Here is a 14,020-nt window from a genome sequence, read left to right as displayed (position 1 = left end):
TATGATTGCTATCAAATGGTACATAGACTATGTAACTGCCTTTGTGTAATGCCTATATAGTTAAAATTAAAATAATGGTGTAGAATTGCATATTGTTACAAATGTTAGACAGTTATTCATAATGGGTCTTTTTAACTACTTGATCTGCATGTGAAATAATACTAGTGGCAACTCCTTCGTTCATTATTAATTTTGTTTTGCATATCATTACACTGATCTATAGAAAATCTTCTGCTACCTAAAGCGGCCACATGAATCACATTCTATACTAAAATTGTGACTATGAACAGTGTAGAGATTCAGAATAATTCAAGCTCCAAATAAAGTCCTGGCAGAAGGCTTGAAAATTAATATTATGCACAACTGTTGTCATTAGCTATAGTGTATGAATTTGTAATTCTTACCAGCTGCAGTGCACAATGTTACTTAGCATTTCTTGCCATGTTGCTGTACCAATTGCTGCTTGCATGCAGCATAAAGTTAAAGTTAAATAATTGAATTGTAATGTACCTACACCTGCAAAACTAAGGGGTATATACATGCAGATACACAAAACATACTGTTTAAAGTTATATCAGTGACTCATAATATGTTTTTACAGTATACCATTATGCTATGGCCTACTTTTTGTGATCAGGTGTATATAGTTTATCCCCACATGCCCTATCATAGTTTTTGCAGGACTGGTTTACAGTATATACTTGATGAAGAAATGAACTCTGCACATGGTCTGTGACAACTATGTTTTGCCTTATACTTGATTCTGAATTTCACCATTGATGAATTTTAATCATGATAAACTCAGTACAGTTCTATATAACTTTTGCTGACTTCTATGAATACCCCTGTAAGCTGTATAAGGTCTTGAATTAGCAACAATAATGTTGCAATTGCAATACTGTTTGCAGTTGCTGAATATAGTATTTCTATAATACAGAATTGCTTGCATTATTAATGCATGACTGTGTAAAAAATTTCTGTACATTTTACCAAACATTAAAGTAAGTGTATATGCTCTATTAGAGTAGTTGAATAGAACTCAGTATATAAATGAAGTGTGCCAGTTCAACCATAATAGCAGTGTGTACTTTGACATTAATCAATAATGGTGTTCAGATAAGTGAATATGTTTGGATAAATGAAGCCTGCACACACCGGTGTTCAGATACTGGAATTCCTGCAGTATTGCACACATAGTCTTACACTTTCTCTACCACACATCTGCATGTCTGATATGCATAATTATGTATGTAAACTTCTGGTGAAGAGAATCACTGTGAATATACTGAAAGTAACATTCAAGGTACAAGTACTGATGAGGCAACAAATCTGTACTTATTCGTATATTTCCCAACTGATCCAATGTATGTACATGTTATGCTGTATAAAGTGCAATATTGCCCACAGTTTAAGTATATATTAATATGTACCACTCTGCGTGGGCAGTTCAAAGGCACCGCCAGTGCCATAATTTGTATATTGCACTGCTGCAGACCGCAGCGAGTGCATTATAACGTATAATGCACTGGTTGCGGTTTTGTAGACCACAACGAGTGCATTATAAGTTATAATGCACCGTAGGCTTGTAGGGATGAGCAATTACAAGAAAAGCAAATAACTTTTCTAACCACTGAGGAGACAAAAACACCAACTCTTTTAAGCTATCAGTGGTATCAAAATGCAAAATTGCTCCTTTGTGATGAAAATAATTTAATGCACCCTTAATTTCTGCGCTATTCTTGTTAGCCACAAAGCCATTCTCCAGTGCAACCTTGTGAAATTCTGTGGTTGTGATCACATCTTTCTCAAGTGACAGCAGCCTCTTTTCAATGTTAATGTAGACCAGTGGGTGCTCCTCCTCTAGTATGGGTGTAGCTGCCTGCTGCACAATCTCCTTCAACCGATTGATTACTTTTGTGTCCCTCACTTTGTTGCTTATGAAAAAGCAATACTTCCTAAGGGCATCTAACAATCCTTCACGATTTCCTGCAAGGTGTTTAGCATAAGGCTTTCCTTCCAACTCCTTTGCAAGCTGGGTGATGATATCTTCCTTTGCCTGCTCAACATCTCCCTCAATCTCATCAATGTGTGTGGCAATCAACACCACTGTAGGCAACAACTCAGACTTGTGATTCACCCCTCCATCTTCATTGCAAACTGAGGTGACCGTCTGGAGCCAGTAGTGGATCACCTTGAAATGGGTCACCTTTTGTGATGCTTTTTTGTCACCTGGTCTTGCTTCAATGGGATCAGATAAGTTGCAGGAAGCTTTGAAAACAAGAAAGACCAAGTTGTGTCTCCTCACAAAAATGGTGTGGGCATTCAAGTATTCAATCTGTCCAGCGAAGTCCCACACAACGGCATGGAATTCATCTTCACTGGTAATTTCAATGCATTTTGCTTGCTTGATTTCTTCGATGTTGATCTCTGGTGCTTTGTGTGGTTGAGAAGTAGCAGCTTTGCTGGACATGAAAAATAGCCTTTTCATTTTGGAAGCAATTCCTTCTTTATCATCAACAGAAGTGGCATGGAAGGATGGAGACTCTGCCTGTTCTTGCGCAGTTGTGTTGAGCTTATGAAAAAACTTGACCTGGAGTTTCTCTGCCATTTCTTTTGCAGAACACTTGCACCAATTGGCTGCGTATATGGTGCATATTTGAACATCTGCACCCTGCGTGGCTGAATTCTGTTGAAAAGCTTCCTCAAACAAGGTGCTGATCAGACAGGTCTTTCCAGAATTTTCTGGCCCAAAGACAAGAAGTCGCAGAGTTGAAGATTTGGCTAAACCATCTCTCATTGCCAGTCTGTAAGCTTTTTTCTCTTGGTTTGTCACTAAAGTGAAGAGAAAAAGGGTAGCTCACATTGAAAAACTGCAATAGCATTTTACATGCAATAACATTTTACAGCATTTTACACTAACATTGTTCTATGAGAAATATTACTTGATGTTATTATTATTAGACCCTTTTGGTGGTGAATTTGGTGGATTTTGGAGGTGTCTAAGTTACTTAGACCCTTTTCATGTTTACTTAGACCCTTTCATGTTTACTTAGACCCTTTTCATGTTTATTACGCGCACCCGGACTGGTAGCGTTGGCAACGCATCGCCACCTGAAAATTTATTTTAAACGGTAACGGGTGGAGTAATGGCTTGTTTCTACTAATGAACGCTACATTTCTCTGTTACAAGCAGCTGTCAACAATGTTAAGGTACAACAACTACATAAAGGGTCTAAATAACTTAGACTTCAGACCACAGGGGTCTAAGTAATTTAGTAACCCGATGGCCCTGTAGTAGCGCCTTCGCTTCGCTCAGGCGCCACGACACAGGGCCATCGGGTTACTAAATTACTTAGACCCCTGTGGTCTGAAGTCTAACTATTACTTAGAGCTTCCAGCACTGAAAATCTGACAGCAATATGTGCTGCAACCTTTGGATTTCCTAACCAAGCAGTGTCGTCAAAATAAGGTATGACAGCTGAGCATAAATATGTACACTTCACAGCTGAGTGTATGCACACCAAAGTTGCAGAGCTAGAGTTGGTTCTAATTCCCAACAAAAGGCACAGCTATGTTTTCACTTTCATTACATTAATCTGCCTTGTTTACTGTGTGGGATAGTTATGAGATCCACTATTCACTTGTTCTTGCTTGCATCAATACACTTTTGATCACTTTCTCAGGATTATGTGGTTAGACACACTAACTGTTTAATAAACAGGTGGGTATTGTTTTATAGTCTTTTCACATTCACCTGAGCCCTTTTTCATACTTCCTAAATAACTCAGGTAACTACCGTAATTTGCTTTTTTCATTGTAAAATAATTTTCATTTGTAAAACTAGTACGAAAATCTCTTACATAATTAATTTTACACAAGATCAAACTTCTCTAATAGAGCAGTCATTCACGTAAATCATATGAAAATTTTTTTCACAAAACTTTTTATTATCAAATTTTTTTGCACAATAATAAAGTCAATTACAGTACTGCATTATTAGCAAGGGTGGATTTAGGGAGTGCATGGGGCTGAAGCACCACCCTACAATATTTTACTGTACGCAAGCTAGGAAGGTACAGCACAGGTATAGTTGCATCTAAAGCATACATGGGGATGAAAACATGGAACGAGTGGGAAGAAAAGAGCTAATCTCTTTTAGGAATCAACAAGAGGGAGTTAAATTTATATTTTAAGGGTAAAACTGCTAAAAAATCTGTTAAACATGGGAAATACTCTAATTGAATAGTCAACTACTTTAACTAGACAGATGCTAACAGCATCATGAGGCGAGCTTGAGGTAGTATTTGACCAATAAAATTATGCGGGCTATAGTTATTATATGAAAGTGTTGTATTGTAAGACGGATTACTGTCATGATATAAGCCTGTACACATTTCCAAAACAATATTGCATAACAAAAACACAGTAGTAAGTAGGTCCTGCAAAGCTAAATTTGGAGGTTACATATCAATTGAAAAACCACTTAAACCAGTGGAAATATGTGATACCTATGTACACCATGCAGAATCGCAAACTCTTGCATAGATGTATTAGCTGTGTTAACTGATAAAGACAGACAGTAAGTATACAAGTAAGTCAAGTATGCTATAGTACAGTACTTTTAGCAAACACTAAGACTGTGACTATAAATAATATATTATAGCCATTTCATCAGTACTAGTATTGCTGTTTAATTCACAATAAACATGTAGGGTGTGTAATAACAAGCAAGTTTTAGTGAACTTTTTCACTGAGTGGATTCCCTGTTGAAGTGCACTATCAATGCACTTTCTATGTAGCTAGTTATAGCTACATAAAAACAGTTACAATTACTGTAGTTATATAAGAAGTATGTCTGTTGCAGGTGTGGCAGTTGAGACAACATTGGCGGCATTCTCTGATTCTGTTTCTGTACTGTGCTCATCAGAGTCATCATCTGTATCCTGCCAATCACCATCTGAGACAAAATTAAAAAAAAAGTTATAATTATGTTCAAGGGGATCACCAGAATCATCCTCTGAATCAGGATCACTGTCGTTGAATGTTGCTGCAAAAGCATGAAAGTGGTTGGTACCCCTTATTAGTGCTCAACATGGTAGAATAACTCCACTCTCAGCTATACTTGTCATGATACAATTAAGTAATTAGCGGCAGAAAATAGCTTAGGTACGTCAGTATTGGCATTGTGACATAGTGTACAGCAATTTGGATCATTTAAAGTGACAGATGGGAATTGTTCAAGGTATATTGAGCACTTCAGTTACAACAGTGATGCTAAATTATTATAAAAATCTCTGTAGGGCCATCAATATGAAGGTGCTGTATATTTCAGGATCAACAGTGGCTTCTGCTTATTCCATTCATCCACTACGATTGTGAAGATGGTAGGTTAATGAAACAGTTATATATTATGTTACTTGAAATGATGTACTGATTTTGTTTCTCATTGTTTGTAGACCTGCTTTTGGCATATATTCTGTGAGCTGAGTGCATCTTCTCCTGGAATTTTCCCTTTGCCTTTTTCTTTGTTCCAGCATTGCCCTGTTCTGGTATCTCATTGGCCCTCCTTATTCTATACACCTTCCTCCTCCTTCTTAGTGTTTGTTCTCTGTTCCATGCTGAGGTTCATGTGCTAAGTGCACATGCCAGCAAACACAATGAACTGTTTTGGCAGTAAAACACGTTGCATTGGTTATTGGTTTGTTTTTCGTATTTGTTTGTATACGTTTGGCCAGACACTGTCGACTACAAATCATATGTGGGTGACTTGCTAGTGTGGGGCAAAACTTGTAAGGTTTGTTTTTCATATTTTCTTGTGTTTTTGGCTGGATATTGTCGACTACAAATCTTATGTGGGCAACTCACTAGTGTGGAGCTCACTCAGGCTCACCCCAATAAAGCATCCATCATTAAAATTCTCTAAACTACAGTATAAAGAACAAAGACTAACTCCTAGACCCTTTTAATTTCACCTTTGAACTGTAGCATTTATGCTGTGCCCATTATATGAAAGCTAGTTACCATGCACTACTAGAAAATAATGGCACTTAGTTAAAGTGGCTCACTTATTAATAAGGTTCAGTAAAAATTATGATTTCAGATAGCTAAATTCGCAAAATTTTCCTGTGAGGGCATGTATTGCTCCAGACCAACTTTGAAAAGGCATGCTTCCCTTGCCAAGTGTGCTTCTCACACTGCACTACTATAGCTGCATCAACCAATTGCCACATTTTTAGCCCCCACTATATAGATGTCCCTAGCTTCACACCTTGCAAAATCCTTGATTTTCCCCTGACTAGTGACAATATGAATCAATACTAAAACTGCTCCTCAGAAGACATACACTTTCTGCAGACTTTGACATGTACACAACAGATATGGTCATACAATGATAACTTGGTGTCACATTCTCCACCTGGTGATACAAGGAAAGCTCAATAGACAGTACTCACAATAGTACACAATTAGGCCCAAACAAAACAAGTTGTTTGAATGCTCACTAAAACGAATGTTCTTATATGGGTTAAGAGTTGTGAAAAAGAATAGCACATGGAAAGGAGAACAAAATTTTCTGTAATCAGTGTAAACATGGCATCTAAAGAAAGGCTAAATGCATGTCCCACTAGGAGTGAATTTTAACTAGCTATATGTGAAGATAATTAGGAGTATGCTTTGAAAATAGCCTATTATGCTTTTGAGTAGTGCTCAAAAATCAAGCCTAATACTATTATGTGATTATGCTTCAGAGCTGGCTGCTTTAATAAAGTATACTGGCATTTCCTGTCTACTGTAGAGTAAGCTACTGTTCTATTAGAGTATCTCAATTTTCATGAAGTGTGAATATAATCAGCCAAGAAATGGTGAAAGTGGCAATGTGCAATGCAGTGGCAATTTGCAGCACAGCAAAATAATATGCATTTTAATTGTATGTGCTACCCTATCACAGGTGAAAGGTGAAGCACACATAGTCATCCTTTTAATTGTATGTGGTGAAATTGCAAACATGTATATATGTGCTACTGAAGGGGACGTGTTGAAATATCATTTCCATCATATGTTATCATTATGTGTTGTAGTCACAAATTTGACCTATTCTACATATTTCTGCAAACACATATGTATACTGCACATTGCCACACACTGCACTGCAAAAAAACAACAACTTGTATTTGCATACCAAAGGGCATATTTAGTACATGTGTAAACAAAGTAAAATTTGCAGCAGTGGCATGCAGTGTGCATTGTGCTGAATTGTTAGTTTGCACATTCTGCATGTTCATTAAAATTCTAGAAATTCATCCTATTATGTTTGCATAGTGCTTAGTACTTTTACTAGCCAACTATGTGCAAAATTATGCCAGCATAATTAGTACGAGCCTAGTGAAGATAGCCAAAGCCTTTACTTTCTCCACAACACTTTTAATCACATAATGTAAAAAAAAGTGTTAAGTTAAGCATGTGTGTATTTACTACTATTATATAAACTTGTGAGACAAGTACTGTCATTCATTGCTTGTGTATGTGCCAGTATTGCTAAAAGATAATACTTCATAAAATTTTGTCAAAAACATGTAATCTTATTGATGATAGATTATGACATTCTTTTAACCCATCACATTTCCTGGACTGCTATACAGTAGTGACTATAATAACACTACTATACTAGCAATTTAACGTTCTACGACAATGTAAAGCTTGCAGAATAGTCTATGTAGAACTGGAAAATCTAGGTAGTGGTGCTTGGTGTGATATAGGTGCACTACAGTACCTTTAGAAATGCAAACCAATGTTTATAGCAACTCCAAAATACATGTAATTATATTTTTGCATAAGTTATATCTCTTGGCATAGACAGGGGGCTAGGAGCTGAAGCCACCTCCCCACTTGGTCTGCTGAGTTAGCTCCCTCAGAATGATATCTTACTTCCTGGAGTGGGGCTGAAAACTGTGAAAAAAATCTATATTCTCTAACTAGTATTTTTTTAAATTGTTAATTTAAAAATGAAGTGGGGATCTATGCAATAAAAAGTAGTGATACAAGAGATGAATGATGGTATTACAGCATAGCTTGGTAGGGAAGTCCCTACTTTGGCATTGAGCAAAATTATAGCTAATGTGCCAAAGTAGGGACTTTCCCATCGAACTATGCTGTAATATCATCATTCATCACTTGTTTCACTATTTTTATTGCATAGATCCCTACTTCATTTTTAAATGAACAATTTTTAAAATACTAAATTGTTTAGTTTTTTTTGTAGTAGCACAGCTAGTTACAGTGTAACTTGTGAGCTAGCTACTAAGTACCTGTACATCTTATTAAAGTACGTACTGTGCCAAAATTGGAAGCACACAGGCCTGTAGTAGTGTGCATAGCTTACTTGTACCTTTAATCATAATAACAGTGGTGCTCAGATCTATGACCTGTCTCAGTATGTTGGTCCATGTTCTATTCACCTAGGCCAGAAGTTGTTCAAACGGACAGGCCCTTTTAGTTGTCTGGAGCTTAGTCTCGACTAACAGGATGAAGTAATACAATTTCCACTTGAGTACTATCCAATCACTCACTGATCTTGAGTGATTGAGGCTGAGTCAGTGTGTTCACAGAAACAAGCCATCGAGTATCAGTCCATCTATTAAGTAACAAATCTTTTTGTAGATTTCAGTCCAGGCATTGGCAAAAATTGAAGGACAGCTCAGCAGCCTTAATGTTTCAACACAGATTTCACAAGCAACACTTGAAATTATAAGCACCCCACTCTTTCAGCAGCATAAGCACTTTCTGAAATAATTTTGTGGTGTCTACAGAAAAGGAAAATCAATACCTTGGTATGATTTCGATGCTTGAAGAAGACAACAAACCTGATTGAAGATAAAAGGAAAGACAAGGTGCACAGGTGTACACTCATTGGAACCCCAAAAGGCACATACCACTGGTGAGTTTGTTGTTGTGGCGTAAAATGGTAACTGTGCACTGCTTCGTTTGGGCTCTAGGCTTGCGACTGTGGTCAGTGAGTGAGTGAGACAAAATGGTTTTTAAAAAAAAATCTATATCTGGTCACCAGTAAGCGTTTTCTTGTTTTTAATGCTGTATTTCATGTTGGATGGACTAATATTATTCTGTAAAGGTGATTTCCATGGTGTAAGATGTCTCTAGGATGATTTTTAACGATGACACTTTAGACGGCTTGTGTCATTTTCGGGGGGATCCCTACTTAAACAGTACTACCGTACTGCTTGATAGAATGCTCAATACCCTAACAGAGAAGTTAAAATGCTTCAAAAAATGTATTCCTAAAAGTAGTTTAAAATTTAAAACGAAAAAACTGCCTACAGTGGGAATCGGACTACTGATTCTTGCTTGAAAGAGTTACAAGGGTTTCCAGATTTTGAACTGCTGTGTGTTTGTTAACCCAGTAGTCAACATTTCCAAAAGAGATTATTTTTATAAACTGTAAATAGCCTGTTGTAAATGCTGTATAACAACAGATATTGGCAAGACTAATGTTTGGCGATTTGCTATAAAATTGCAGTTGGCAAAAATTTAATTAGGTGAAATGCTCTCACTGAAAAAATGGCGGTGCACATGAGTGGTGTAAGGATGAAGTGTGTACATGCTGTAGTGTACAATCTGAAATGTTATGGATTCAGTCACTGCATGCATCTAGCTGCTTTTATGATTGAACTGGCCTAATCAGGTTCAGATCTGACCCGGTTTAAAGAATATCTGGATACTTCTGCAGCCCAATTTGTTTTGTGGGCCCTGCTCACTTATCAGAATCATTGTAAGCATACGTAGAGTCTCACTCATTTATCAATGGTTGCACATGAATTCATGTCTGTTCCTATCTGCAAGCTTACATGCAGCCATGCCCACTGATCGAGTTCACAAGTTTTAGTCTAGTCCATAAGCCACACCCATTAGCATGTGTGGAACCATGCTAAATAACCAGTAAGGTAGTATCAAGAGTTCATAATATTTTTATGGGAGAGAGTGTCTAACTCTCAGTATGGCCTGTACAAACACCCTACGTAAAGTTCACCAAAGTTCACCTTCCATCAAATCAACACCTTTACTGGGGATAGAAAACTGTTGATTGGTGTTGGTTGGTATTGATTAGTGTTGATGAAGGTAAAGCCTTTGTTCTGAAATAAGGCTGAGCTGTTACTTTACGCAGGGTGTTTTTATGAATGCATTCAAGTTAGACACTCTCCACCTTACAAATATTATGAACTCTTGGTAGTATCCATGAAGTCACACTTGGTTTGTCAAAACCTGGTTCAACAATTGCTATGAAAAGCTTGGACAAAAGGTATGAAAATAATATTGACGAAGTTTAAATTTGGCGGTTTATTGACAAATCGCTAATTCGCCAAATTTTGTTCACTGCCAAAATTAACTAATATATGGTACATTTGACTAAACTGTTGGTGATGTGTTTCAAATTGTGCCTTAATTCTGGTGAATTTTGAGACGTGCAAAACCTAAAATGACTACAGCTTCTGGGAGGATTGTGCCCCCAAACCCCCTGCTACCAGAGATTCTATACTCTGGTCAGTCTCCCCTTACATCAACTACTTCCTCTGCCACTGTCTCTTGGTGCGATATGGGTTATTCTCTGGAAATATACATAATACTATTGGTGGTTATGGTATGGCTACCATCATGGACTTCACTTGTAAGTGTGCATGGTAAAATTCATCATCCAGCATGGTAGTAGTGTACAGCAGAAATCATGAAGCTTTTACTTTCTTTTGAAAAACTATTGACCAGGAACCATACTTTCAGGGAACCTTAGCAGTATTAGTTGGGTAGAACAAGCCCAAAAGTGTTAGGTCTAAGTCAAATATGCTCAAAATTTGAATGAAATGCTTTCACAAATTTCCGAAAATTTTCACCTATGGTGTTCCCCATCATGCTTGCATTAGATTAGCAACATTTCTTGTAACATTAAATGTTCTATTAGAGTATTTCACTTTTTACTACAAAGTAACTACTCTATTAGACAGTGTCAATACAAGGAGCTATGCACAGTGTATATTTGAGTGCTCTATTACAGTTTGCAGTTTCCATGGACACCTCTATTACGACTATTAGGGAGTATCAATTATTTTTCATATAATTAAGCTCCATAGTTTGAAATATCCACCTAACATGCTAGTATAGCACTCCAGCTTATTATTCTCTTATTATGCTGGCATATTTAACACAGGCCTAGATCAGTGCAACCAAAACCTTCTTCCAATTAATTTTAATGGATTTTTTTCTGGCAGACTAACTATTTATTTATTTGTTCACCAATGTGCAAACCAGTAGTGGAGGAAGTAGTTGATATGAGGGGGAGGGGGCTGACTGGAGTATGGAGTCTCTGGCAGCAGGGAGTCTGGGGGCTGCACCCCCCAGAAGCTGCAGCCATTTTAAAGCATTTAACTGTAGACTACAGGGTTAATGAACATGTAGCATCTACTCTTGATAGCATTTATAAGCAGTACAAAACAGCCTATAGCCACTTGGAAACACTTGATACAGTGGTAAGACACCAACTATTAAAGTAAGAGGTACCTGGTTCGATTCCCACTATAGGCAACTTATTCCTTTTTAAAGCTACTTTTAGGGACACATTTTTATGAAGGCTTTGACTGCTCTATTAGGGTATTTGAGCGTTCTATTAGAGTATATTGATCTTTATCACAGTTTTCACTCCAAGAAGGATAATTTTGCGTGATATATCGATCTTTATATCGATCTTTATCACTCTTTATCCCACTCCAAGAAGGATAATTTCGAATGTTATCCTTTCTGAGGGGGGCTTAGCCCCCCTCAGCAGAGTGAAGAGGACTCCAGGCCCCTAGCCCCCACCTTTCCACTGCCTATGATGCAAACTCAATCATGGAACTGCATTATTGAAAGCCTGTTATTTGGTGGACTATAGCTAGTAAATATTAGGTACAGTGTATAGTGAGACTAGCTAAGGTATCAACACTGGTTACTCCCTTAAGGAAGCTGCAAGTGCAGTTTACAAAGCCACAATGTCACTTAACTAGAAAACTTTGTAAACCTCTTGTATAATTGAATGTTAAAGGGAGTAGCTAGCTTTCAGTGTTGACAACTTAGTTAGTCCATATATATAACCATTGGCCTATCAAATTTACAGGCTTAATTTAAATGCAGGTAGCTGGTAGGATGGCTGAATGCTCTATTAGAGTGTTTCGATCAGTTCCATGGAAATATCTAACAATGCTGCAAAGAAGCATTGTAATGCATGAAAAATTTTATCATGCATTTTATTGGTCATTCTCCTTGCTTATCTGTTTCTATCCTAGCTGTTCCAATTTTTGAGGAATTTTACTTGGGTATTGGCTTGTGTAGTGTGTGAATCAGTTAACAGTGACAAATGTTTCATTCCTCAGCAAGTTATTTGGCATTTTTAAATATACAGTGGACCCTCAGTTATCTGAACCCCTTTGTTCTCAGGCAATGATAAAAGTGTTCAGATATGTGAATTTTTTGGATGACCAAAACTCATTTATTTATAATGTTGACATATTCTAATAGAATATACACCTGTAGTTAAAAATACTCTAATAGAACAGTCTTTTCCAATTTTGGATAAACAAGAGTGGGGAAAAACCAGGTTGGATAACTGAGGGTCTACTGTGCTAAAACTTGACCTCAACACTGATGGATAGTATTACTGCACAGTTTTCATTTCCGATCCCAGTTTGAAAGTATTATAATATCCATGCCATAGTAAAATATAGGCCGGAAACAAATTTGCACAAAATTTAAAATTCTTTCAAAAATTTCCCACAATTTTCACTTGTTATGCTCTTTGGTGTTCTCATTATGCTTGCATTGTGCTCCTATGTATGTCAGCAACTTTTCTTACAATTACCTTGGAATATTTTAATCAGTGAATGCTCTGTTAGAGTATTTCACTGCAAAGTGACTGCTCTATTAGAGAGTATCAATCTAAAGGGCTACATACAATGCAATTGAGTACTCTATTGCAGTTTCCACTGGCTGCTTTATTAGAGAGTATTGACCCTGTTTTCATGGAATTAAATCTCATGGTTTGAAATATCTACCTAATATGCTAGCATTATACTGGCATAGCACTACAGCCTATTATGCTCTTTATTATGCTGGCATACTAGACACAGGTCTATTTGTACTTTCTACTTTACAAGTTAGGAAAAAGAGGACAAACTCAGAAGGCAGAGCCTTAGGAGGTGCTTAGTTACAATAGCTTAGGAGATTACACAGTTAAGTATCACGCGAACAAATGCTGTAAATGTAAACAGAAAAAAAATGCCATGTGGATAAAGTCCATCTAGTCACAAAAAGCTATGCATGTACATAGATAAATTCCAGCATAGTATTGGAAGACAAAACAAGTTGAGCTTTAGTCTAAGAGCAGTTTGAATTATGGACAATTAGTATTAAGAAATGTGTAAGTACAACATGAAGCCATTGCCACTTATCAATAATTGATTTATAATTATGACGAAGCTTGAGAGATTAAGTTTATCTGTGCAGTCTATAGGTATCCATTAAGCTTTGTTTGGAAGAAGTCTTTAGGATACCTGCTGTTAATATTGCTCTCAAATTGTAGATCTTAGAGCACACTAGGCTTGCGCCAATTATGCTGGCGAGCATAATAGGCTAGCAAAAGCATCAAGCATTATGCCAGCATAGTAGGACGATTTTCAAGAATTTTAATTAAAACGTGCAATGTGTGCGCCAAAAATACTGCACAACATGAACACACTGCACATTATTACTCCACTTCATATCAAAACCTTGCAGTGTTACTATTTTTACTATTTCCTGACTGATTATTCACACTTTATAGAAATAAGATCAAGATACTCTAATAGAGCAGTCACTTACTCTAATACAGCAGTCAGGAAATGCAGATATTATACTCTAACTAAACAGTCAGCTCTTGAGTATAATCTTGATTTTGAGAGCATAATTTTGAGCATAATAGGCTGGATTTTTGAGCACTGCTCAAAAGCAT

At 37.0% G+C, this 14,020-nt stretch overlaps 1 protein-coding gene across 3 annotated transcripts in view; it reads right to left on the bottom strand.

The window, feature by feature from the left end:
• Positions 1-1,030: 1,030 nt before the first annotated feature.
• LOC136258238 (death-associated protein kinase 1-like) overlaps positions 1,031-14,020 on the bottom strand; it is a 142,555-nt gene continuing 129,565 nt past the window's right edge. For 2 of the 3 annotated variants that reach the window (XM_066051568.1, XM_066051567.1), the window contains one exon: positions 1,031-2,832. In XM_066051568.1, the coding sequence (XP_065907640.1) occupies positions 1,559-2,832 (1,274 nt within the window). In that variant the 3' untranslated portion in view covers positions 1,031-1,558. The remainder of the gene's footprint in view (positions 2,833-14,020) is intronic. The other variant, XM_066051569.1, reaches the window with a different exon arrangement.

Source organism: Dysidea avara, chromosome 6 (genome assembly GCF_963678975.1).
Source record: "Dysidea avara chromosome 6, odDysAvar1.4, whole genome shotgun sequence".
NCBI lineage: Eukaryota > Metazoa > Porifera > Demospongiae > Dictyoceratida > Dysideidae > Dysidea > Dysidea avara.
This window is presented reverse-complemented; position numbering and strand designations above follow the sequence as displayed.